The sequence below is a fragment of the Coptis chinensis genome, chromosome 7 (assembly GCF_015680905.1).
Source record: "Coptis chinensis isolate HL-2020 chromosome 7, ASM1568090v1, whole genome shotgun sequence".
NCBI classification, from domain to species: Eukaryota; Viridiplantae; Streptophyta; class Magnoliopsida; order Ranunculales; family Ranunculaceae; genus Coptis; species Coptis chinensis.
In genome coordinates, this window is record NC_141462.1 from 83,822,724 (window position 1) to 83,850,025 (window position 27,302).

Genomic DNA, 27,302 nt, shown 5'->3' on the forward strand with positions numbered 1-27,302 from the left:
AAGAGTGAATATGGATGCAAATTGCAATTGACATCTTCTGGTTGAAGTCTCACCATCTCTTTGTTAATACTTAAAGAGGAGATTTAAAACTTTTAATGGAGATGTCGTTTTGGGTGGGTGGTTGAACTGCTGAAGGAGACGATTGAGACCTGTAACCAATTTTCTAGTTTTCTTTTTAGTTTGGGCAATTTTGGTGGGGGTGTATTAGATTCTATGTCGTGCCCAACATAGTTACAGACACAACTTGGGCTAGGGTCTGCCCAATAATAACAGGACCTTTTTTTTTTGTTTTTTAACCAGTGTTTAGAAAATCGGACCGGATCGGTGGTTGAATTAGGATCTAACCGGAACCGGTAAATTTTTGGTTCAGGTTAGTAAAACAAAAAAACTAAAATTTTTGGTTGGACTCTCGGTCTAAGTTTAAATCGTGGTTGAATCGGCAAACCGGTTCAGCTCTAAACCAAACAAAACCAGACCACCTTATTATAATTTTTTTTTGAAAAATTGATAATGTGGGGAGTTGAGTACAAACTCCAAACCAACATGCTATTATGTGTTTCTTGTACAAAAAATTCTTTTTGATTTATAATACCAATTAATATTGAATTAAAACATGTATTTATTCATTTTATTATTGTAATTATTAATTTTTTTGCTAAATAAGCATCAATCGGTCCGACTGATTCGAACAATGGTTGAACCATTTCAACAAAAAATCGGTTCAATCACCTGTTCGGTTTTCAAAACATTGATAAAAACTCCATTCATTATATATTAAATTAAAAACATGCAAAATAGCATTAGGACAGTGCATGTAATAGTTCTTAGGTCCATATGATCTGGGCATCTAGCCCAGTCGGCCAGATTCATTGGCCAAAAATTTCCAGTTACAGATGTTCTAAAGCTAAAAAAAGAAAAAGAACTTGAAGAGATGCATGAGTACTATTCAGAATAGGCATTCCAGGTCCAGTTTGAATTCGTCTGTGGCTCTACAAAATTCTGGTAACTTCCTTACTGGTGGCTTCAAAAGTAGCTTCCACAAGATGTTTCTGCCTACCTATGTCCACTGCAAACTCTAATACTCTACTGCTAGGAGATGTGCTTCAGTTTTGGATAGGGCTCTGTTTTGTTGAGTGGCAGCTGCAATACAGACTCCATTCGAGTCCCTAACAATCACAGCAGAAATACTCACTTTCTTAGTACATATAAATAAACCAGTATAATTCACTTTAAATCTCCCAGAAGGAGGGGCAACCCAATCCTCCTCTCTGCAAGGTGGTTCATCAACAAGCTAGAGAGATGGTAGATAGATTACTATCTACAGTCGTCCACTCTTGCCAAGCAGAGTAAGCTGATGGACTGGTCCCTTGCCCCACAAACTTGGAAGTCGTAAGTTTGCCTACAATGAGGCAAAACTTGGAAGAAAATTTTGTGAGCATAGTTATTGTTACGGTGCATGGCTTATATGAATTGGATCAGAGGAAGGACTCTATTATATGCAATGAATGCGTCTTGATGATTGATTTTGCATTGGATTTTTGTTGGAGGTAGACATTAGAAGAACTAAGGTCCAATACAAGGCAGAATTAGAAAATTAAATATACTTGTATTGGCCATTTGTTGGTATTTTTTCTCTTTTTTTCGGATAAACAGGGCACCTCTTGGTCAAGGGAAGTTGTTTCTAAGTTACCAGCATGCAACTTACCATCTTTCTTAATTCGCTCGTTGTTACTCAACTGTACCTTGCCTTCTCATGTCATTTTCTAGTGTATTACTGTTCTGCTTAGCTCTTGAGATGTTGGTAATTCAAAAGTTATCTATGTGCTAATAGTTTCAACAATATGGCCTCGATCTATATCCTGTAAGTCCCAAATGTTCAAATAAATCAGTGATTCACATGTTTTCTGAATTTGAAATTACATTTGCAGCAAATATAAAACTGACGATAGAAAAAAGTTGTGTAATAATACTGCAACCAAAAGATGTTGGTATGCCCTGGTTAACTCAAAATTGACTATAATAACGAAGTTGGCTTCTCCTGCGGCCAGGCATGAATAGAGGTATGATTGCTAGCAGCAGTATTCCAAAGCTTTAAAGGCTGTGAAAAAGCATTTTTACTACTGCCGCTCTTGCGGAGCTCGTACCTGCCGGTAGGTTTTAGTAGACATCCATTTTTAAGATTGTAGGATGTTAGAACTCGTAAGGCAATATTGGTCCTAATGAACAAAAAACAAAAAAATTAGGAAACAGAATCGGGCCATAACAACAGCAACAATTTGAAAGACTTTGTTTTGAATCAGTAAGTTCGGCAGATCTTTTGTAGAAACTTGAGTCTTTAGGCAGTCTCTACGGACTTTGATCTTGATTAGGGTCCTCAGTCTTGCTTGCCAGGATCAACTTCATTTTCTTTCCACAGTTTCTCATTATCCTTCAGATCCATTTGTTCTGTAACCTCTTCATTGGGATGCTTAGAAGCCTGCTTGTCGCGTGTCTTCATGACTTGCTTCAGACATCTGCCCTTCTATTACGTTGTTAGTCTCATCAACACGGCCACTTGCTTCAACATGCACCAACTCAACCTCTTCGTGGGGTTGCGTAGTTGCCTTGTATTCTTCGTGACTTGCTTCAGAAACCTGTCGCTCTATTACATTGTTGGTACCCTTGTGAAGACGATCACTTGCTTCAACATCAACCAACTCAACCTCTTTGTGGGGTTGCTTAGAAGCCTTGTGTTCTTCGTCACTTGCTTCAGAATCCTGCCGCTCGAATAAATTGTTTCTAGTCTCATGAACACGATCACTTGCTTCAACAGCTATCAGTGCAACCTCTTCTTGGGGTTGCTTAGAAGCCTTGTCTTCTTCTTGACTTGCTTCAGATTCCTGCCGCTCTATTACAATGTCAGTACTCTCGTGAAGACGATCACTTGCTTCAACATCATCCAACTCAACCTCTTTGTGGGGTTGCTTAGAAGCCTTGTGGTCTTCGTTACTTGCTTCAGAAACCTGCCGCTCTATTAAATTGTTGCTAGTCTCATGAACACGACGACGATCACTTGCTTCAACATCCATCAATGCAACCTCTTCTTGGGGCAGCTTAGAAGCCTTGTCTTCTTCTTTACTTGCTTCAGAAACTTGCTGCTCTATTACATTATCCGCAGTCTCATGACCTCTATCACTTGCTTTCACATCCATCAATGCAGCATCTGTTGGGTCTGGTTCGTTTATGAGAACTTCAGCTTTGGATGAACCGCTGTCATCCCCTTGAATGTTTTCACTAGAGATTCGTTCGTAAATGTTCTTCTTGTCGTTGAATAATACCTCATTCACATTCACACTGTCAATGATGCTGGCTCCTTCAGAAGACACTAAAATTGTTTCCTGATCAAAATCAGAGAAATACTATTTTATGTATGCAAAAAATGATTTTGGGAAAACAAAGCAGGGAATGGTTGCTAAAGATGACTTAGCCCAACAGGAAACATCCTACAGCTAAGTAAAGATTCATGATTAGAATATATAGGTTCTACCACAAACCTCACTAAGACGTAATATCTGATTATTCTGATCCTTTCTCCCTAGAGTTCTATTGCAAACACATATGAGAAGAGACTATGATATTTAGGAAGGAAAAAGGAAGATTGTTACATTGGCTCACCCAAAATTTCACCCAAGGCGTGCTTAGTTACAAGTTTCCAACGACGAATCCTAATGCACTCGAGCTTAAAATGCAAGAACATATTTTTTTTAACTAACCTGAGATTCTTCATGACGATCAATTTCAGGTGATGGTTGAACCGTCAAGTTATCAGGCACAAGCTCTCTGTTCTCCAAGTTTGAAGAAGGACTACGAATGATGGACTCCAACACCTCTGAATCTGGATGTTTGAATGCAATATGAGCTTCTGGTTCTGTGCTTGAAGGAAGTGCATCATTGACAGGAGGAAGAGCTGAGTTTGAGCTGTTCACAAATTGTTCAACCACAAATTTCGGCTCCGTGGGATCTTCAACCAACCATTTCAAATCTGTGTCATACCCTTTTACTCCCACTTTGACAGCATCATCCTCACTACTCTCAGTTGTTTCTACTGGTCTCAATTCCTTTTCTTTAACTTCATTTCCAGGATCTTTCCCATTTTCATCAATACCACCAAGAAATGAAGATTCCCCATCAGCATATAGATATCTATCATAAGGCTCCCTCGGTGAACCTGCTTCTGAGACCTCAACCTGCATATCAGAAGCTACGGAGGAACTAGTAGTGAGAACATGACCTTTAACCGAATAATTTAAATATTCATCAATTGTCCTCTTCTCAACCGCAGATGGACTTGAGTCGTAAACTGGTTCTTTGGTATGAGCATCATCATCCTCCATTACCCTGCTATTAATCTCAGAGACCTCCAATGACAATGATGGTCCATTTGGCTCATTATAAGGATTGTTGAGATCAGTTATTGATGGTTCAATATCTTTTGATCGAACTTCTTCAATGTTAATACGCGAGACCTCTTCATTGATACCCGCTGACGAGGAATCGCTTGAGTCATGGCACTTTTCTTCAACTACTTCTGATTTTATGAAAGCTTCAAGTCTGTCAGGCAGGCTTATTTCTTTTCCAACCCCTTTGATCTCAACCTTGTTGAGGTCAGCATCTCCCTTTGCCTCTTTGCCAGACTTCATCAAGTCTACTTCAGTAGAGGATTTCCTTTCTTTCTCAATAAGATCAAAATTATGGTTGGTCTGGGAGATCAGTGCTCCTTGAGAAAAAATTTGTTCGGTTTGTGCCATATAAATTTCTCGATCAGTAGGAGGAGATGGTGATTCAGACTCTGGGACAGAAACCAGTCCAGATATTACTTTTTCACCTAATTTCCCATGTAATCTGGAATACTCTGTCTGCAGTGATGCTTCAGCTGCATAGTAGGGGTCGAATTTAGTGTTGTTTCTCTCTTGCTTAAGTCCCCCCATGAACGAAGGTCCCAAACTAAAGCTTTCATGCCTGCTTAAGTACATATCTTTCTGAAATACTGACATGAATTCTTGATGAAAACTGTCCTCAGTGAGATTGGGTTTTTCTTCTTGCGGGTCATAAGGAATATCAAAAGGATTTCCTCTCGGGACTAAAACAGAAGGAGCAGAAGCAGGAACAGGTGGTAAGCCGTCAAGCATACTGGAATTGTATGGAACCTCAAAAGGGTTGGTTTTCACCGTTGTAATGGATGGAATATGAACTGGAGCGTCATTGCTATCAAAGTCTATTAGATTCTTCTCCACTACCTTGCTGAAGTTTTGCCTTGCTCTTCGCTTGGCAATTAGTTTCTCTAATCGTTGATCACGCTCCAGCTCAGAAGTCCCAAGATCCATTAGATTCTTCTCATCGTCTTCTGTCCAAGAGAATACAGATTTAGCTCCATCCTCTTCATTCTCATGTTTTTCTTCATGGTTCTCAGTTTCGGAATCTGCACTCCCATCAAGGGATCTATCTGAACAATCCAAAGTAGCATCAAATTCATCTGTAGAGGTACGGGCAAGCTGAGGATATTTGGGATCTAACAGTGGATCATTCTCATCAATCACTGGAAGTAGATCGGCTGGAGGAGTATCAGGAGAGGAACATGTTGCTTGATCAGAACCAAAATTTGAACTCTCAGCATCGTCTGAATTGATTTGCACTTCAAAGCCATCGACGCCATTCTGAGGAATTTCTGGAGGTCGCTCCTCAATCCTGACTGTTCTTCTGATGAAACCTTCATAAGGCTTAGTGGAGAATGACACCTTTTTATCCTTACTACTTAAAGCCTTGCCTCCAATGGGAAAGCTACCAATTTCTAATGCTCTTTCTTTTACGTCACTTCTCTTCCTCGCACGACTTTCTACAAAATATCTGTCATCTTTCTCTATATCCTGACCATTCAGAGATGACATTGCATGGATCCTCTTCTCTTCAGCTTCCGGGTTATTGGGACTACCGAAACTTAAAAGTATGTTTAAAAGAACAGCAGTACAGATAAAAATAGGGGAAGAAGAAATAAAAAATCTTAGCACAGATGGGAAAAATCTATATACAGTACATAAGAAAAATACTGCAACCAAGACTAAGGCATGATTATAAATCCATCTATAAAATGTTTGTATCGAAAAAACGATACTTCTCCACATCTGAACTATATTTTTTAATGCACCAACAACACCCATCTCTTTGACAGGGTATAATATCAAATGACTGAACACACAACAACAAAAAGCTCACAAAATTTAATGAAAAATTCAAAAACCAGCTTCCATTAATCAAAATGTGGGGAGACCGGAGAAGAAAAGCAGAAAAAAGAAATACAAATAAATAAAAATGGATAGAAATATTGCAGGGAGGATAAACTCACTTGAATCAATTGTCAAAGTAAAAAATATTTGTTTTGGTTGTTTATTTTTAGACCAGAGAAATGGAAGAAAGGAAAACAAACATGTCCCTTTTTTTTACCAAATTTTATTTTTGGATAACTAGATCCTGTAATTCAGGGGTCTTTATGAAGAGACTGAATTCTCTTTCATCAGTTTTAGTCTTTAAATACCCAACTAAACTTATTTTTGGAAAATCAGTTAACATGGAATTTCTTGACACAAAACAACAAAATAGAAGACAGGTATAGAATCTGAGAACCTGGTTTGATCAATTTCAACTCAGTTCATAGACAGAGTTGCCCCTTTGCTTGTTGATTTTCACAAGTATCTCTAGATAATAACTATTACATCCTATATTCTCCATCTATTTATAATTTGTACATAGAATACTGAGAATAACTTGCTGATTAAAACTTTAGAAACTAATTCTTCTCACCATAAATCCATCATGTAAGATCAATTTTTCTCTTTTAAGTAGTAAAATCCAAACCGAAAATGTCATCAACAATTTGTGTAAGTTAGTAAAACATATATTGAGGGATCACATTGCTCCAAATGATTATCTCTGTGCTTTGGAGATCATACATAATAGGATAAAAATAATGAATATGAATTTACAGATGAGAGATGGTACCTGGATTTTCAGGAATGGGATCCTGATGCCACAACAAGCCGCAAATGTCCAGCCACAACAGAGAACTTGCCTGAGAGTTGAGACTCCGAAGCAATGTGGTTCTCAATCTACACCATCTCCCTCTTGCACCACCAATTGGACGAACCATACCCAGAAAGACGTACAAAGGAAAGACTTTAACTCAATCTAAACTCATAATATTTCATAGTTATTATATCCAACCACAACCAAAAATCAGTACACTTCTAGTAGAGTGTTCCCCTCAACCCTCCTGTTCCTCTTGGTTGGCATTCTGTCAGAAGATGATCAAACAATAAGATTCAAAAAGCTAACTCAGTGACTCCACTAACGACTGCCTTCAATGCAGACATACAATAGTCCCCGACTAATTTCTAAGAAATCTAAAATAGTTGGCAGATTTATGATTGCAGTGGCAAACTGGCAAATCTGTTGCTTTTGTCAAAGTTTAGCAGCTTAAATTACCAATAAAAGGAGATCTGAACAAAGAAGATGAAAGAACCAAAAAAGGGACGAAAATATACGAAAATTTACAGAGCCAGATTTTATTTTTGCCAAGTCGGATAGAACTGTCTTAAAGAAAATAAAAGAAGTACATATGTATACTGATGTAACTTATAAAAGCTCACATACAGTGTTCTAGCTAAGATAGATAGACCTCTTATTCATATATATGGGGACTTCCAGTAAATTAACTGAATCTAAGATAAGTCCTGGAGCTTCCCATCTTGTAAGCCATTCTATGCAGCATCTGTTGAGAATTAGCTTCCCGCTAAATATGTGAAATGTGTAGATCGATATGGGAGTCTATCTTTGCATTTCTGCCATCTAGCGAGGAGTCTACATGGTATTGCTAGTGAGGCAAAGGCAGCTAAAGCAGCAGAAGAATCTGACTCAGTACAACCATTGTTTCATCCTCTCTCGAGTGCTTCTTCTGTGCTTTCCACAGTAGCGCTACACTCAGCTAGTCAGTTTCATAAGCATTTTGTAGTCCCTATGTTCTTATGAAAGAACAGTTTATATTCACCACATTCATCTCTAAAATAACTTCTAAAATGTAAATGAGGTTATCTTTTTTGTTCCTCCTCTAGACAACAGACTGACATGTATTGTGGAGGAGGATAAAAGAGGTCAAATTTATATAAGAGTTTAATGCAGGTAGGGGTCTGCCTAACCCCAAAAACTTATTCAAAAAAAAAAAACTTCTTATTGCGGCGCTGCTGGACCTGGATTACCAACGGTCCATCCGTGTTAATCTCAAGAATGTTGTGAGCAGGTGGGCAACCAAGGAGCATTTGTTTAATTTTGGAGCAGGCCTAGGCCGTGTTTCAACATTCCAAGCATTCAAGATCTGTCTATCCCATATTCCTTAGAAAGATACACAGTACAATTGATATACCTTGTAACAAAACTGCAAGAGGAGTTGACATTTGGCCTCATACTTTCAAGATTAAATCTATTCCTTTTCTTCCAAAGGCCAAGCATCCCTCCAAAGATGGCAGCAAACCACATCTTTTACTAGAGGGCTCCATGACCTTGATAGCCTAACTGCTTCAGAGAAGTTAGACAAGGGTGTATAAGTGCATTTACTCTGAATTTGTGCATAATCCAATTCCATGAGTTTTGTGCAGAGGGACGATTCCAGAGTAGACAAAAATACTACAAAGGGCAATGTACTATGTGACCTTTACCAATTGGAACAATATACTATTTTTTGGACCAATTTAGGCAATGCACTATCTCAATTGGGTCAATTGACACAACGTCTCTAATTCCGGCCAATTTAGACTCCCGGAGTGATGATGTGTCAGGTGAGGTTTGACATGGATCACACATGGAGCCTTATTCTTTTTCTAACGTGGACAACTAATAAGCAAATTCAAAAAAAATTATTACACATCATATAATGAAAGCCACGAGCTTCTGTTCCCCCCCTTTTCTCATCACGTGAGATTATTTCCTTCCAAATTGCAAAACACAGAAACCCAAATTTCTCCCCCAAATTGAAAAAACAAAACGCTAAACTATTGTCTATAACCAAATTAATTTCACATTTTCTTTCTCCTATGTCTTATCCTAATCACTAGTTATTCCACCTTTTCAAAAGTAGAGACAATTTGAACGCGCATTTGATCCCCAGCCTCAAAAGACGACAACATTTCAAAGTAGGACCAAGACGACAACATTTCAAAGTGGGACTGTTTTGCACGCACTCAAGAAGTAAGTAAGTTTTATTGAATCTAGTGCCTTGCATTGCCTATGTCCATTGTTTAATGTAATTTGTGAAATCTTTTGTTGTCTTGCAAATGTCATCATGTAAATTTATGTCTTTATTGTAAGACATGTTCTAATCCGTGTCTTTATGTCTTAACAGTGGATGAAACATTTAGTTGTGAGATTCATCATGGGGGAGAACTTAAGTCTACACCATTGCTGCATTACTTTGGAAAGATGGATTATGTTTATAATGTGGATCGTGACAGAATAAGTTATTTTGAATTGGTTGATATGGTTAAGTCTTTGGGATATGAGAGTTTCTCCAAACTCTATTACTGCTACCCATGGAAGTCATTGGACTCAGGCCTTACTTTACTTTCAAATGATGAAGATACTAGTAAAATGGTAACTGTTTTGGAAAATTTGAGAAGAGGTTTCACTCAAATAGCACTTTATGTGGACAGTAGTGCTGAGGTAAATGTACTTGAAGAAGATGATGTGTCTGATGGGAGTGAAGATGAGGTATTGTCTGATGTTGAATTTTATATGTCTGATCAGGATGAAGGGTCTGAAGCTGCTAGCTTAGACCATACTAGTGATGTTGATGAAGAGTTGATAAAAAATAGGACCCAAAGACTGAAGACCCAAAACTAAAGGCATGAGACTAATGTTTTGCATGAAGTTAAAGTAGAAAGTAATGCTGGTGTAGGTAGGAAGGATACTATAGTGGCAGAACTAAGGTGAATGCATTAGACATGTTCACGAATATAGTTGGGGATGGTAATGGAAATGAAGGGGGTGGTACTGACAGTGAAGATGCTCCTTCTGAAGGGGATGATAGTCCTGTAGAGACTGATGAGGATGAGGATGAGAATCTAAATTTAAGAAGGAAGCCCAAATTCCCCTCTTTTAATCCTTACACTGATACAAGTAAGGCTGAGCTTATCCTTGGCATGAGGTTTGCATCTCCAAGTCAACTAAAGGAATATCTTGTTGATTTCGAGTATAAACTTGATTAGGAGTGAGGGGAAAGAATATAACTTTGTTAAATTTTAGGTTTGTTTTGTTTTGTTGGATATTGACAGTGAAATGAAAATGTTTATATAGACTTTTTGTTAATGAAATATTATATTTTAGTTGGAATTTATTTCAATTTTGTACACCCTTTGGCTGTTGTTTTGTTAAACTAATGGCATTTTAGAGGACTTTATCATTTACTAGTGGAAAATTTGAACATTCTAAGTTTGTGAATAACAAGTAATGATATTTAATTGTGAAAAGTAGTTTGATGCAAGTGACAAAGTTTACATTGTTTAAGAGTTGTGTTACTTCTGATTTGGTGGTGTTCCACAATGTCTTTAGTTATATGCTTAGGAGGTAAACACAAGCAATACTAACTCAGAGGAAAGCATAATACTGGAAAAAGGCTAAGTGAGTTAAACTTAAGATGCAAATAATGGTGTCAAGAGTCCTTTTGTAGTTTTTTGTGAAAGAATATTTGGAATGCCTTCATATTATTTGCTAGTGTGTAGGTTCTCAACCCCCATATATAATAAGTTCATCTATATATCATCTTTTTCAAGATATATATTTTTTCTTCTAATGAACATATAGAAATTAAACATATAAATATATATATACTTCCTGCATGTGTTTTTCCACCATATTTTTACAGTGTCTTTTAAGAAGTTATAATTACAATGGATTTAGAAAAAAAGAAGTAATTTTTAATGTGTTAGTAGTGAGTTTGAGTACATTTGAAATGAATAAGAGTTGGGTAATTAGTATGCTTTTGAAGAATTGTCTCACAATAACAGCTGTTATTGAAGGCCGTTTCAAGCTTTTGCTTTAGTAGTCAAGGTTAAAAACAAAGGTGGTAGAGCTTTATTATGAGGCAGCTTGGTTAATCAAAGTTAATCAGTTTGGTTATAATGCATTTTATTGTAAATTTATGCTTGGTTATAGTGCATTTTACCTGAGGCAGCTTGGTTAATTTATAATGCATTTTAATTTATCTTTAATGTTTTTTGTGGGTATATAGCTATCTGGGAAGGGACCAATGAAAGAGGTGGGAGAGATGGGGAGAGGAATAGGTGAAGCAACATCTGAGGCAGCAGTAGAAGCACCAACTGTAGTGTCAGAGAGGGGGAGAGGTAGAGGTGGGAGAGGTAGAGGTGAAGCACTAGCAGAATCAGTAGCTGAAGTACCAGCTCAAGTGTCAGAGAGGGGGAGAGGTAGAGGTGGGAGAGGTAGAGGTGAAGCACTAGCAGAATCAGTAGCTGAAGCACCAGCTCAAGTGTCAGAGAGGGGGAGAGGTAGAGGGGGCAAAGGTAGAGGTGAAACATCAGCTGAATCAGCAATTCCAACTCAGGAGTCACATATGGGAAGAGGAAGAGGGGGGAGAAATCAAATTGAACATTCAGCTGACTTGTCATCTCAAGCACCAGCTAATAAAGGAAGAGGTGGGAGAAGACAAACACCCATTGAAGAACCAGTGACATCCACTCAACCAACTGTTGTATCCACTCAAGCAACAGAACATCCACTGAAGCCACAGGTCCAGCAACAATCAACTCAAGCAAGGAAGGCTTGGAAGTGATATCTTGTTGTTTTCTTAGGGACTGTCTTTTTTTAGGCATTCTGGCTATTTTTTTTTGGTATTTTGATGTCAGTATTTGACTTTAATGTCAGACGGAATTACATTTTTAATTTCGTGGTCTTTGTTGGTGTTGTCAAAATTACCACTCTTTACTCCTATAAAACGACCTTATCACTCCTCCATTCTTCACACATTCTCTTGCATTATTCTAATTTTATTCTCTTGTAGTATGACTTCTTCTTCTCACAACAGCAATAACATCTTCGATAGTACTTGTTGTGAATAATTAACTGCGGAAACAACGTTACCCACACCAAACGGATCAATCCTACACAAAGATTGATCTTTCTCAATAGACAAGACTTCAATACCCTCCAAGTACTATCCCAACGCTTCTCATTAACAATTTAACAAGCATATAAAGTAAATATAATAATGCAAAAGAGAACCAACCACAAGACAAGGATATATATGGTTCGGGAATTTGCCTACGTCCACACCGGGCGAGATCCAAGCTTTACTAGAAGTCCGAGTAACAGTTACAAGAGCTCTCAATTCACTCACAAAGAATGAACACTCAACTCACTAAGAATTTCTTTTTACAATCTCTCTTTCTTTCTTTTTGGAAAAGTTAAAGTTTTCCAAAAACTGATTTTGTTTTTATACTAAAAACAAAAAAAATCGCTGATTCTTGTAATGGAGGCCCGCAAAACAAAAGACTGGCCTGGTGAGCGCTGGCGCCGCTTCTTCGAATTGCGGGTCGCCGCCAATTCATCGACCATGGCCATGGTGAAGTCGCTTTGAGCTGGCCTGGCGACCGACCGGAAAAGCGTAAAAACGCCTTTTTCTCTACATTCTCCACCTCGGTGAGGTTTTAACACATAAAACCGAGCCGAACACATCCGGAAGAGCACATCCATCCGAACTTCGCGGTCGGCCGCCCGCGGGCTATGCCCACAAAGGGCCACCCACAAAGAGTGTCATGCTCACAAAGAGCCACCCACAAAGAGTGTCATGCTCACCAAGAGCCACCCACAAAGAGTGTCATGCTCACAAAGAGCCACCCACAAAGAGTGTCATGCTCACAAAGAGCCACCCACAAAGAGTGTCTTGCTCACAAAGAGCTATCTTCACAGAGAGTCATGCTCACAAAGAGCAATCACGCCCACAAAGGGCCATGCCTACGAAAGGCATCAATCAACAATGCATGAGCCTCCATCATATGTGGAGTACCCCCAACCAATGTTGAAACTCAACTCCATAGAGAACCTTCTACAACCCAAAACCCTTTTGCCCTTAGGCAATGAAACAAATTCCCAAGTACAAAACTTGTCACGAGCCTCCACCATTTTCTGCATATCCACCGACCAATCTCTGTAATGAGTATCTCGAACAGCTTCCTTGAAACTATCTGGCTCATCATCTTCAATATTCAGTGCGTAGGCAACCGAGTCCGGTTGACCATAATGCTTCAATCGCTTATCATGCCCGTACTTCATAACTTGTTTCACGCTTCTCTTTGGCTTTGATCTAGCCAAAGCTTGCTGCTCAGGTTGTTGTAACTCTACTTCTTGTTGAATAGTTCTTTCACTAAGAACCTCACTCTCTTTAGCATCCTCAGACGCTTCTATCTCAATCACTTGAGATTGTATAGAATCACCACTATTTCCAAAATTCTCCTACCGCTAAAAAAAAGCATCGAAGTCTCATCAAAGGTAACCTCACTGCTGACCAGGAACTTGTGGTTCTCTAGACACCACAATCCGTATCCCTTTCCTCCCTTTGCATAGCCCAAGAATATTGCTTTCTTAGCTTTAGAATCAAGTTTACTATCATTCATGTGGTAGTAAGCACTAGATCCAAACACTCGCAAAGTACCATAATCACCGGTTTCCCTCCCACACCTCATAAGGTGTTTTGCGATCTATCGCGGAACCGGTGATCTATTATACAAGTAACACGCCATGGCCAATGTGATTCCGCCTTAACTCTTTTGCCAAGATTGGCATTGGAAAGCAAACACCTAGCTTTCTCAAGCAACGTGCGATTCATTCTCTCTGCTAACCCATTCTGGCGTGGCGTGCCCTCATCGTCGATTAATGCGGCAATTCCATTGCGCCAAAACTCTTGGAAAGGCCTATAGGTATACTCGATTACCATTGTCGGGCCGTAGAGTCTTCACCTTCCTATCCGTATGCGATTCTCAACCCTTGCCTTCCACTTCTTAAATGTCTCAAAACTTCATCCTTGGACTTCAAGATATATACCCACACATAGCGTGTATAATCATCAATGAAAGAGACATAATACCGGTTACCTCCCCTTAGAAGCCACTCTAGAAGGTCCCCAAACATCCGTGATGCACATAATCCGGGATGCCTTTCGCCTTGTGCTTGCTTGTACCAAACTTGACTCTGCCAGACCGCTTGCCATAGACACAATGCTTTCGCGAGAATTCCATACTTGGTTTCTCCAAGTCTTTCAAGAATAGCCCTCGCCAGACAACTCGGACAATCCGCTTGTGGCTCGTATATGCCCAAGGCGATATGCCACAATTTTGTGCACTTTCGGAATCATCACTATATGTACCCACCGCTACATCACCTATCACCGTACTACCCAACAAAGTATACAAGTTTCCATGTCTTTGACCGCTTCATAATGACTAGAGAGCCACTAAGGATCTTTAGGACTCCACCATTTCCCACAAAATTGTGGCCTTTGGAATCCAAAGTACCAAGAGAAATAAGGTTCTTCTTTAACTCAGGAACATGCCTTACATCGGTTAAAGTCCTCACTACACCATCATGCATCTTGACCCGTTATAGTTCCAATCCCAACCGCCTTTACAAGCAACGCCATTGCCCATCAAAACGGAACCTCCACTCAAGTTCTCATAGGTAGCAAACCACTTCCTATTTGGACACATGTGGTACGAACACCCGGAATCAAGAATCCATGTATCGGTCATGTGGTCGTCTTGTGTAGACACCGAAAGACTTACATCATCCCTTATCGGGGGAAGCAAGACTTGCTTCACTAACATCCTCATTCTCAAACTTACCACTCATCTTGTTACTCTTTTTTTCGGCTAGAGCAATCACATAGATGATGCCCCTTTTTTTGCAATTGAAGCACCGTACATGTTTTAAAGGCTTCTTCGAACTACCCTTCCACTTGCTTGTGGAAGTCATCTCATCTCGACATCACCCTCGCCATCTTTTCTTTTGCTTCTTTATCAAACTTCTACTTTAAATCTAGCATTTGACATCTTGGGAGCCCCTTTTTTTTCAAGTCACACACAATAACCTAAAAATTATCTCACTCGTGAATTTTATCGAACACCTTGTCTACATAAATTTCGAAAGCACTATGGTTCTTTACCAAAACTCAAAATCCTAGTCGTATACCTCGCCCGATACCAATTGTTGTGAATAATTAATCTGCGAAAACAACGCTATTCCCATTGAACCAAACGGATCAATCCTACACAAAGATTGATCTTTCTCAATAGACAAGACTTCAATACCTCCCAAGTACTATCCCAACGCTTCTCATTAACAATTTAACAAGCATATAAAGTAAATATAATAATGCTAAAGAGAACCAACCACAAGACAAGGATATATCGTGGTTCTAACAATTTGCCTACGCCCACACATTGGCGAGATCCAAGCTTTACTTAGAAGTCCGTAGTAACAGACATAAAAGAGCTCTCAATTCACTCACAAAGAATGAACACTCAACTCACTAAGAATTTCTCTTTTACAATCTCTCTCTTTCTTTCTTTTTGGAAAAGTTAAAGTTTTCCAAAAAACTGATTTTGTTTTTTATACTAAAAAACAAAAAAATCGCGGATTCTTGAATGCGAGGCCCGCAAAACAAAAGACTGAAGGCGGGCGCTACCTTTTCCGAGCCTGGCGCCGGCGCTTCGAGGTCGGGTCGCCAATTCATCGACCATGAGCCGAAGTCGCGCTTTTGAAGCGCTGGCCTCGACCGTGAAAAGCAGAAAAACGCCCTTTTTCTCTACAGTACTGATGTTAAATGCTTGCTTAGGCCTGGTTATAGCAACTTCAACAATAAGGAAAAGCATATCCTGAAGATGTATATAGATAGCATGGTTGGCCAACACTACACTGTGGGAATGGCCCTTCACCATCTCCAGATAATGAAGAAGCAGCTCAAGGAAAATCGGCTGGCCAATGAAGATTGAGTTGGTGGGTTTGTTGGTGGTTGCAGTGTCCTAGTTGATGTCTTGTTTTCCTACAAGTGTATTTGTTTTTTTTTTTTTGTCTTTTTTTTTTCACTCAAGCAACTGAACTGTCTGTGTTTGAGTCCTTGTCTTTCTTTTGTAAGTTTCTTATGTTGTCTTCTTATGTTTGATTGTTTTTGTTGTTAGACTTTGATTCTCTGTTTTATAAAGACTGTCTTTTATAAAAAAAAATGACAATAAAAATCGATCAAAATAGACAATCAAAATAACTGAGATTTAACTGAGATTCATTTAAACAAGAAGGACAACAAGAAGACATTCAACTACTGTTTGAATGAATAGAAGACATTCAACACCCACAATCCATTCAATGTCAATAGTCTTCAAATAGAAGAAAACAACACACGATACATAATGTAAACTATAACACAGAAAATGATCCAGTTCTTCTGTTTGAACTCAACATCCAACTTCTTCTTCAATTCGATCACATTTGCTTGTTCTATCTTCAGCTTTTCCTTCAATTCGATCACATTTGCTTCTTCTATCTTCATCTTTTTCTTCAATTGCAACTGTTTTGCTGGAATTGGTTAATTTCTTGAAGTTGCTCGTTGGCCCTCAATAAAAAAGCAATTTGTTCATGTGGATCCATCATTCTCTGTTGTGATTTGTCCGTTTTCTCAGTTACCCAACTAAAATAACCACAGAACTCTGGTGTATTAAAATTAGGGCAACCATAAATTTTTTTACCAACATTTGATGTTGTTTCAACAATTATTATACGTGCTATAGCACCACAATAGCAGCGATGACGAGAATTGACTGAGCTCGAAGACATGCCTTTACAAGAAAACAAGCAGAAGGGTTTTTTTTTCAATTTAGAGTTGTCTTTAGGGTTTATGTGTTTTAGAGGGAAATAATCTCACGTGATGAGAAAAGGGGGGGGGGGAACAGAAGCTCGTGGCTTTCATTATATGATGTGTAATAATTTTTTTTGAATTTGCTTATTAGTTGTCCACGTTAGAAAAAGAATAAGGCTCCACGTGTGATCCATGTCAAACCTCACCTGACACATCATCACTCCGGGAGTCTAATTGGCCGGAATTAGAGACGTTGTGTCAATTGACCAAATTGAGATAGTGCATTGCCTAAATTGGTCCAAAAAGTAGTATATTGTTCCAATTGGTAAAGGTCACATAGTACATTGCCCTTTGTAGTATTTTTGTCTTCCAGAGTATATGCTCTAAAGGTTCAGTTTCATTTTTTTTTCACTTTGGTCAGTACTGAACAATTGTGCCAGTGGCTGAAGCAAGGCTAAACTTCTCTCATGTCCAACTTCTGATAGCTAAACTTCTCTATCGTCCCACTTCTCATAGAGGAACAGTTTCTAGGTGCACTATCCTTCAACGAGTTTGAACTTGGACTGAGGCTTCCTTGATATAGAGGATGTGGCTTCCCTGCTTGAGGATTGATGCATCGTATCGGGAGCTAGAAGACTTGACTGGGGATGTCGGGGCTTGGATGGTAGAATCCCATTCAGGAGGATTTGATGAAACTGCAGTACTAACACTATCATTGCATATTGTTGCTCTAAGATAGGAACGGACATAGGTTGTAAAGCAGTGAAGGCCTGAGTCACTGATTCCAGTTAGCTGGGCAAGAGAAGGCTTTCTCCTCCTAACTTAAGCATATCTGTCATCTGTCCACATCAAAAACAACATAATTGGAGTAAATGCAGCTAAACCAATTAATGCGTGCACAATATTAAAATTTGCATTCAGAGAGCAGTTAAAATACCTTCGCAATCAGCTCGCATCCTTTTTGACTGCTCTGAGCACCAAAAGTATGAGACATTATGGAGTTTGACTAGGAAAGAACGACCAGATTTATCAGCTGGAATCTTCTTCAATCACTACCAAGCTTTTAGAACAATCCGATGTAGCCAATCTATCTATGCATCCATCATTCCGACTAGTCAAACATAACGCAGTTTTACGTGCTTTTTCTCTCCTTTTTTGAATCGGTCTGACGTAGTTCCAGGTGGTATTTATATGAGTTTGAGAGAGAGGAGATCCTTCCGACTTTTGTATTCTTTTGTACAAATGTAGGGGTGACTCAAATGCTGCATCCAGTAATTCACATGCATAAAGAAGATGATGATGATGGATTATTTCCTACTTCATTTAAATAAACTCTTCTTGTTCAGAAACCAGTTACTTCATACTAAATACAAGTCAAGATGTTACTCCACTTTGAGAACGCAATAGTATTCACTTTCTGACTTTTCACCTCTTACGAAACAGTAGCAACCACGCCAGTTTCCATAGTAACCATGTCAGACCACTGCTGGGTGTTCAGCTTTCATGCCGGTATAAGAATTTTAATCAGTTGATTACACTCTGCCAGCAACATAAGTTTGCGAAAGGTATGGATTTTACCCGGGGAAAGAGAAGGGGCAGCAACAACAACGCAACAGTACCAAAAAAGTGCTAAAAAGGAAGATTCGTTTTAATTTTTCTCCATCCCTAGTAACAAAATGCGTAAAAATGAGATGATGAATTATATCCACTTCCTCTAAATTTAAAACATTGTTATTGACAAAAACAAATGCGTCTGCCGGGAGTCGAACCCGGGTCTATTGCTTGGAAGGCAATTATCCTAACCGTTGGACTACAGACGCTGTTGATTCGATTATGAATTATATCCACCCTCATTCTAAAGTTCTAATTAAATACTAACTAAATAAAAATAGTATTTACTAGGGTGCAAATTAGGGTGCAAGTGGATATCCAAATATTCGAATCCGATTTGAATTCGTATTCGAAAAATCGGATATTCTAATATTCCGGATTCAGATAATTTTTATGTCCTCATTCTAGTTTAATATCTGGATTCTGATATCGGTCATATCCGCATCCGATAATATCTGATCCAATTTAAAAAATCAATAGTTATTATATATAATTAATTTATTAATTTTTTTATTGTATAAAATATTATATAAAATTATAAACTAATAATATAAAACTATAATAACAAAATAATAATAATAAATGACAAATATATATATTTATACTAGTTTTTATAGTGGTAAAATGAATTATTCAAAGTAAATAAAATTTTAATCAATTTTAATTTTCGGATCAGATATTATCCTATCTGATTCGGATGAATTTTTTAATATCCGTCGGATTCGGTATAAATTTTTGGATTCGGATTCAGATACATCATATCCGAATATCCGTGTGCACCCCTAATTTACCACCCCTAATTTACATCTACATTTTCGGTGAAATGGGATCTACATTTTCAGTGACATGGGAATATTCAACACGAGTAGATGAATACACACTAACAAAGACGTCACTACAACGCTACTGAGCGTGCCAGCAGCAGAACATTGGATGAGCATGTCAACACTCAACAGTTTATCTTTTGTAACAAATAGCATAAATTTTATTTTTGTGCACTATATATTCTGATATTCATCGTCTGGCAGTTTTCGGCCAAATACCTGTCTGACTGTCTCAGTCTGTGAAATCCAATGCATGAACCCATTGGCAATACATCATTTTGTTGAATAACCAATTTACTATCTTCTCCCTAATCACTCGTTTGGTGTTTGGTTTCTTGATTCATCAAATCGTCTTTTTCTGTGTTAGTTTAGATTTCAGAAACCCCAACTTCATGAAGGGCTCCTCTGAACCAGGTTGAGGGATGCCCTTGTACGGTGGGGATGAACACATGGAAATGGGCTAACTTGTTTCCCAAGTTTATTGGGCCTAAACCGGGCTCGGCTTTAAAGGATATATACGGGTCAAATATTATTACTTGTAGACCGTTTATCTAAACTAAATTTGGGATGACAGTTTTGGACACCACCCGCTAACCCAACACGGTACTAATGGGTTTGGGTTGGCCATAATTGAATAAGGGCTGACCCGCCAAACCTGTTTAACAGATTTGGTTTGGGTTCAAAAAATTAACCCAACTAACCCGCAACTATATCTGTTTAGTTGTCGGGTCAGAAATTAATTGTGTCATCAACCTGAGACTACCCATGTAACATGTTTGGTTGCATATCATAAGTATTTTGGACTTTAATTTTCTTTTATTTACCTCAAGAAGTTTCAATCTCTTTTTATTCTGGCATTATATTGCTATTATTTTTTGTATTGGTGAAATAGAATTATATTAAACTCAAAATTAAAATGTTATAGCTAGATTATGTACAAGTCAAATTGAGAGCTCAAAAGTACATGGCTTACAGTTTTGTTAATAATTATGTATCGTTATTCAATTTCAATTTATGTGTAACTGAATTATGGATGGTTTTTGAGACTTGATATTTAAATATATATATATATATATATATATATATATATATATATATATATATATATATATATATATATATATATATATATATATATATATATTCGGAATAAAATTGTGAAATAATATAAATTTTGCATACGGGTTATCTAAACTATAACTATAAACTATTAAATAGTTATATCAGAGCTTTTGGAGCCACATTTTTTCACCGTGCAATGTAAATTTAACTTCCCTTTTATTGAAATTTTGGATAACATGTTTCATATGTATTTTATTGATGATTACACCCAAATACCACTGTATCATATCCTCCATAAAATGGTCAACAAGTCAAAACATTATAGATTTTCAATTTCTAAATTGACGTGCATGGGTTACTCTTTAAGTAATTAAATATCATATTACTCAACATGTCATATTTGCATTGGCTAATTAAGAGAATAATGTTATATTTTTTATTCCACCTATTATGGGAAAGAGGAGATAAAAAGACTTCGAAGATTAACCATCGTCCTCTTTCTATCATCAATCTAACAAAAGAGAGCTGTTTTCTGACTTGCGGCTGGGATTCGTTTTCAGCAGGTATAAATCGAGGGCCACCATTCTGCCACGTGTGGATGAGGAATAATTAAAAGTATTAATTGTTAAAACCCTTCGGAGTGCAAACCCCTTGGTTTTCACTTTCGTGCTAAGAGAAACCGAACAAAGAGAAAGATCTCTCTCGAATCTAAACTCTTCGTCTCCTGAAGCAGGCAACTCTTCATCTCCTAAGATGATCTAAACTCAACGCTCTCTAAACCCATTCTGTTCCCACCGCTCTCAACCCAAGTGCAGTATCCCTCTCATCTCTCATGCTCTCTAAACTCTCTGACGCAGCTCTCCAGCATTCTTTCATCATCAAATCCGAAGTCGCATTTTAGTTTCTGACTGTAAGCTTCTCTCTATCATGAATTTATCGATTAATGTTTAATTTTTGCATGTCATTATTTTTCAATCTTTTGGAGTCTTAGATTATTGATTCCGATATTTATTTGTTGTTGTTTGCTTTCGGGTATAGGTGTTTATGATCATTTGCAAAGCCTTCCTATATCAAGGTATCAAGGTAAAGTTTTTAACAGCCTTTACATTTTTAGTTTAATCCGATTTGGTTATTAGCATTGATTTGTTTTGATTATATTAGCTGCGTTCAATTGATTATCTAATTGCATTTTCTGTTGTAAATTGGCATTATTTTGGGTGCAACAATTTTCTTTTTTATTGAGATGTTCTGGGAGGTTCTGAAGAAGTTTTCACTAGAAAATCAGAAGAAAATTTTGAAGTAATTGCTGTACCATAGACCTTATCATTTTGGTACATTTCAGTTCAGTGTACAGTCTAAATGATCTTTTTACTCCCGCTACTTAATGGCCTTGGTTGCAAAGCAGAAAAGAAGTACTCAAAATATTGTAGGACATATGTTTGCTGCCTCTATATGTACAACAATTTCTGTAAAAGGGAGGGTTCACTGAAGTTCAGCTCAACTGATCAAACACCTTTTGCAGGTTTGCGACAGGATGCTCTCGCGGACTTTTGCTTGGGTTCAAGTATCTAGAATCGCAGTTCTGCATCCAGAGGTTATATATCCTTGAAGAAGGAAATCATGATATTACTGTCATCTTATCATTTTAAAAACTCTTTTCCTATTTGTTACTGAGTAAACATGCTCAAGAGCAGGACTGCTGCTGATGCTTATGAAGAAGCTCTTTATCGATTGCCAACATCAGCTACTTGCATGAATCTTCTAAAGCTTCCACCTTATGGAAGGTTTGTAACTGCACTCTATACATTGTGTTGTATATTCGTTCCTTCCGTTTCATCTAGAAAAAAGTAGTAAGGACGGCGTGGGTAGGATTGGCATATTAGAGCATGTTAATCGGGAAAACTGAAGACCTTCGGAAATTAAAAAATTAATTGGAACTTAATGGTGAAAACCTCTTGGGTTCTCTCTCCCTCCACCTCTCAGTTTAATTGGGAGTCATAATTGTGAAGACCCATTCTTTCTCTCTCCCAGTCTCCCCCACCCCTCAGTGAAGAAGCAAGCAATTAACGTGAAAATTTCTTATCTATCCAGCTTTGGGTTCGGTATGATCTAATTTTACAGGTATTAAATCATATGTCTTCTTCTTATTCCAAATAACAAGAGTCTATTTTTTTTCCCACTGCTACTTCCACTCCTCTCTGGGTTTTACACCTATCTTCTTCCACTTCGATTTTGTTTAATCCACCTATTTATTATTACTAACATTCAAAAGATTGAAAAAAGTTTAAAAGATTTCTTACGTTTTACTGATCAATGGATGGAGTGCAATCAAGGTAACATACTTTATTTTCATTGTTTAAGAAATGGGGTTGTGTCAAACTTTGATTTTTATGCGTCTTTTGTGCAGTTGGTTTGAAGACGAAAGAAGGTGTTGTGCCTCTAATCAAGGCATTGCTGTGATAATCAAACTTTGTGATTGGTCTAATTTTACCGGTATTAACGCCTCTACTTTCTTCTTCGTTTCAAATTATCTTTTTAATGGAAAATCATATTTATTAAAAGGCAAGATCATATTTCTCTCTCACGCCTCCATGATTCTATTAAAACAAAAATGGAGAGTAAAGGAATATTTAGGATTGCAAACATGTTTAAGTCTGCAAAAACTATGCAGTGTATTATAATTATAATGTAACAATTTTGTTTGATTTGGTTAGTTTACTATTTGCTTGGTGTATTGAAGGGTCGGAATCCATACAATGCCATCTATTTTTCCCTTTTAGAACTGATTATGATTTTAAACTGTTAAACTGAAATAAAGTGTACACTGCTGCTTTGATTTATTTCTTATATTGATTAATGTTCTAATAGGAATGTTTATTGATGAGTGCAGGGATTGTAAAAAGTAATCGCCTATTGATATAATCAGTGCTTTGCAGGATATCAGTGCGTTTAGTATTTGCCTTTCGAGGTAATCTTTTTATGGATTGATCGCTTTTATTGAGTTGAAATATTGATAAAAAAGTCTTGCACGTTTGGTTTTTCTTTCCCCGATTCTATTCCTATTTGTCGTCTTTTGATTCATTGTAATTTTCGTTGGGTTGTTTTAAGCTACATACTTTCAAACCGTTGTTGTGTATTGCTGACTTAATAACTTAACATAAAGAACTAGCTCGATTTCGATGCTCTTTTTCTTTCAGGCATTGTCCAAATTTGGAGATGTACATGTACTCATGTTTACGCTTAATCTTAAGACTAAATAATGTAGAATGGTCTATAATCTTTGTATCAATGTATGTTAATTGCCTAAACAAGCTCTTAGATGATTATGAGAAAAGTCAGGAGCTGTAGTATGGCCCATTGGTTTGTGTAAAACAGTTAATTGCTCATTTATATGCTATGTGGACAGGCTAATAGGTTCTGATAATAGATTATTCTATACAGATTTGTGCACTATAATATACTATAGATAATGTTACCATATGCAAAGTCATATAGTTTTCATCCATGGTCAGTATTGAAATTATGTGAGAACGATAATATGGAAATTTATCTAGAAGATAAGATGCCTTGCAGTGGCTGGGATGGTTTTCAAGAACTCATCTCTCTTTGAGACCACTATTCACCCAGTAGTACATACCCAAATTTTATGGAGAATGTGTGAATAAAACCACCACAATTCAGTAACCAATCAATGCTCCCAAATAGATGTATCAAATATGAAGATGTAATAATCACTCGTCACTTGACTACATTGTTTAGGGTGCTAGGTTTCAAATGGCCCATTTTTCATTTGTTGTGTATTTCCTTTGTACTTGCTCTAATCTGTATAAAAGAGAAAAAAAATCCCAATTCTCATATATCCCCCCCTAACACACACACACCCCTAATCGAGTCGTATTCATTCTCTTTGAGTAGTGTAAGGTCGTAATATCATAAGTATTTCTTCTGATGTTTTCTTTGTTTGTGGCGTTAATGGAGGTTCATACGTCTTGATTTCTGTGAACTTGAGACACCTTAGAAACTATAATTTCTACCAAGTGCCTCTCTATATATAAGAACCTCAAATACATATTTGAAGAACTTTTGTGGATTGACACTTTTTCTGCGAAGGTCTATCTGAATACATTTCTTACTTTCGATGGTCATGTGGCCTCAGGTCTACTCAAAATAGCTCAATGCATGTTCTTTTTTACCTAAAAATGCAAGCGACACAGTACAATGGAAAAAGAACGTAACAGTACATGCAAGGTTCTCGCCAAAAGACATCTCATGGGAAGTGTTTCAGTGGTCACGCAAGGATGTGCTACAAACTAACATGCTCTATCTTATTATATTATTTTTTTTTCAGTCGAAGGTGAATTATGCAACCTTATTATCTAACAAAACAGAGCTGTTTCCTAACTTGCGGCTGGGATTCATTTTAAGAGGGCATAAATCGAGGGCCACCGTTCTGCCACGTAGATTAGTAGATTAGGAATTAATGAAAGGTCTTAATTGTGAAAACCCTTCGTAGCGCAAACCCCTTGGTTATTTATCTTTAGTTAATGACGATAACTAAGCAATTAATTCGGTTCCAATAACCTTTCTCTTTTCCAATAAACCCTTCGGATAAATCAAGGGTCTGGCCATTCCCTCTCCACTGAGAGAAAATAGTCATTAATATAACGTGGTAAGCTTAATTGCACCATCTTCAACCTCTAAGAGAAAACAATGTCAATCGTTCATCATGCCCACACTCTCAATCCTATTTGTACAAACAAGTCGCCTCTTATTTGGTAAGAATGAGTTTCAATAAAGAAAACAGTCCATCATTAGCTAGGAGTTTCTCAACGTTATCATGAAACGAGATTTTCCTTATCGGAGTATCAAAATGCTTGCAATCGAACGTTATGCGGGAGAAAAAATTAGGTTTGAAGACCAAGATTATGTAATAGAAGGGATAAATCGCAACAGCTTTGATGATGGGATTGATATTGCTTTATTTAGTGCTGGTGAATCAATTAGTAAGGAGTTTGCACCTGCTGCTGTTGAGCGTGGAGCAATTGTTATAGATAATACTTTTGTGTTTCATATGTATAAACAGGTTCCACTAATCATTCCAGAAGTTAATCCAGACGCAATGTCTAGACTCTTTTTTGGTAAAGGTGCTATTATTGCTAATCCTAATTGCGCTACTATTATGTGTTTGATCGCAATGACTCCTCTTGATCGCTACGCCAAGGTCGAGTTCGATCTATCCACTTTCTTTAGTTTTGTTTTTCCTACTCGGAGTAATACACGAATACAACGAATACTGAATGTTGGCCACAGTAACTGAATTTTACATTTTCATGCTTCAATTGCCATATGATTGAATTGTTTAAATTTCCCTTTTTTTTCTTCTTTTTTTTAATGACAGGTAGCCCGTATGGTAATTAGCAAATTTCAAGCATTCTGTGAAGCCGATGCATTAGATGAAAGAATAGTGAAGTTTCATGAGGTTTTCTTTAACTATAATTTCATGATATTGAGCTATACCTTTAGAAGAGTTGCACCAAGCTACACCCCCCCACCCCCCCTAGGAATGTGAATTTCAAGACGATCATGGTATAGCAGTTGCACAGTTTGTCCCCCTCGACCCCGTACACATGAACTTGAACTTTGTGTTTATAGGCCTGGGTAAATTGGTGCTTTTCTCCAAAGGAGTAGCTCCTTACTGATTCTCCTTGATCAATCTCTTGTTGTTTTATTTTTGATGGAACCTTCTAAGCAGAACCCTAACAATACAATGTTTTATGTTACGCAACATAAGGCCCTCGAGGTTTGTCTTAGTTACTTGATGGTTTTATTTGCATTCTTATATGCTAGTGTATGCCAAGTTTGTGTTGATACCTTTTTTTTTGTTCCAGCTTATCTTTGAGGTGCTTAATTCACCTGTACAATCGAATGGGAATAATGAAGAGGGAATGAAGTTAGTGAGGGAGGCAAAAAAGATTTGGGTGAGTATTATGTTGCAATATAATTCAGTTCTTTCACAATTTGAGCACCAAGTACTTCTTGCTTCTGATATCTTCTTGGTTTGACACCAACTATATTCCTATTTTGCATAGTTGTATAATTTGGTATAACTTCCCCGTCTCCACTTGCATCAACTTAACAAAGCAGCTCGGTTTCCTAACTCGCGACTGGGATTCGTTCTCAGGGGTTATAAATCGAGGGCCACCGTTCTGCCATGTGGCCTACTAATAATTAAAAGTCTTAATTGTGAGAACCCTTTGTAGTGCAAACCCCTTGGTTCTCACTCTCGCCATTAAGACCTCCTTGCTTGCAATTAATTAGACACAGCTAGAAATTGAACCGAATAGTCATTCTCTCTGTTTGCCTTCTCCAGTTCTCCAAAGTCCAAACTACTTCCGATCTCTCTCAAGCTATGATTCTATTAGAAAGATCAATGTGTTGTCTTCTTCACCCAAAGCCAATGCATGCCATATACAAGGTAAAGTTTCTATCAATGTTTCTTCTTTTGCTTTGATTGTTCTTTTTCCCCAAGTTTCAAATGGTTTATGTTTTGATTCAATTAAACTATTGGCCTTTTATTGGTTGAAATTTGGGTCTCACAAAACTATGAAAGAAACTATTTAGTTCAAAGTGTGCGTGTCTTGCTGATTTATTTGGTTTTTGTAACTCAACTTTTGAGGTTTTTGCGGTTGCGCGGTTTTCATTGTGATTGATATTGGCTTCATAGTTTTCATTTCTTCTAATGGAGTACTTCTCTTTAATCTTCTTATTTTTTCCAATTGTGTATTTCTTATGGCTAACTTAATTTTTCTTTGAAAATCAGATTGTTGGAATGGTATTTCTCTATATCAATGTTTGCATATGTAGTT

General features: G+C 37.5%; 2 protein-coding genes, 1 long non-coding RNA gene and 1 other non-coding gene across 6 annotated transcripts; 2 read left to right on the forward strand and 2 right to left on the reverse strand.

The window, feature by feature from the left end:
- Positions 1-1,940: 1,940 nt before the first annotated feature.
- On the reverse strand, positions 1,941-8,142 carry LOC147489452 (uncharacterized). 3 transcript variants are annotated; one of them, XM_086572419.1, is made up of 3 exons: positions 7,033-8,142; positions 3,753-5,964; positions 1,941-3,377 (listed from the first exon to the last, which is right to left on the reverse strand). In XM_086572419.1, exons 2-3 carry the CDS (start codon positions 5,922-5,924, stop codon positions 2,469-2,471), a joined length of 3,081 nt encoding a protein of 1,026 aa, XP_086428545.1. In that variant the 5' UTR covers positions 5,925-5,964; positions 7,033-8,142; the 3' UTR covers positions 1,941-2,468. The 3 variants fall into 3 exon arrangements, with proteins under 3 accessions (XP_086428545.1, XP_086428544.1, XP_086428543.1); XM_086572418.1 differs by having other exon boundaries at positions 3,753-5,973; XM_086572417.1 differs by having other exon boundaries at positions 3,753-8,142.
- An 860-nt stretch (positions 8,143-9,002) lies between these two features.
- LOC147489453 (uncharacterized) lies at positions 9,003-16,980 on the forward strand. The gene is made up of 4 exons (XM_086573236.1): positions 9,003-9,274; positions 9,425-9,789; positions 11,309-12,135; positions 15,899-16,980. Coding segments are annotated over exons 1-3 (924 nt in total). The 5' UTR covers positions 9,003-9,273; the 3' UTR covers positions 11,867-12,135; positions 15,899-16,980.
- Positions 16,981-18,687: 1,707 nt separating this feature from the next.
- On the reverse strand, positions 18,688-18,759 carry TRNAG-UCC (transfer RNA glycine (anticodon UCC)). Its single transcript has one exon. It is a non-coding gene; the product is annotated as a tRNA-Gly (tRNA).
- Positions 18,760-22,132: 3,373 nt separating this feature from the next.
- On the forward strand, positions 22,133-23,739 carry LOC147489455 (uncharacterized). The gene is made up of 3 exons (XR_015200750.1): positions 22,133-22,220; positions 22,844-22,929; positions 23,327-23,739. It is a non-coding gene; the product is annotated as an uncharacterized LOC147489455 (long non-coding RNA).
- The last annotated feature ends 3,563 nt before the right edge of the window (positions 23,740-27,302 follow it).

Bases quoted from the DNA above. Each gene is read 5' to 3' on its own strand.
- LOC147489452 (XM_086572417.1), bottom strand. From the start codon at position 6,194: ATGGGTGTTGTTGGTGCATTAAAAAATATAGTTCAGATGTGGAGAAGT. The intron at 3,378-3,752 runs GTTAGTTAAAAA...GATTTTGATCAG, and splicing joins ATCGTCATGAAGAATCTCAG to GAAACAATTTTAGTGTCTTC.
- LOC147489453 (XM_086573236.1), top strand. The intron at 9,790-11,308 runs GTATTGTCTGAT...GTGGGTATATAG, and splicing joins CTGATGGGAGTGAAGATGAG to CTATCTGGGAAGGGACCAAT.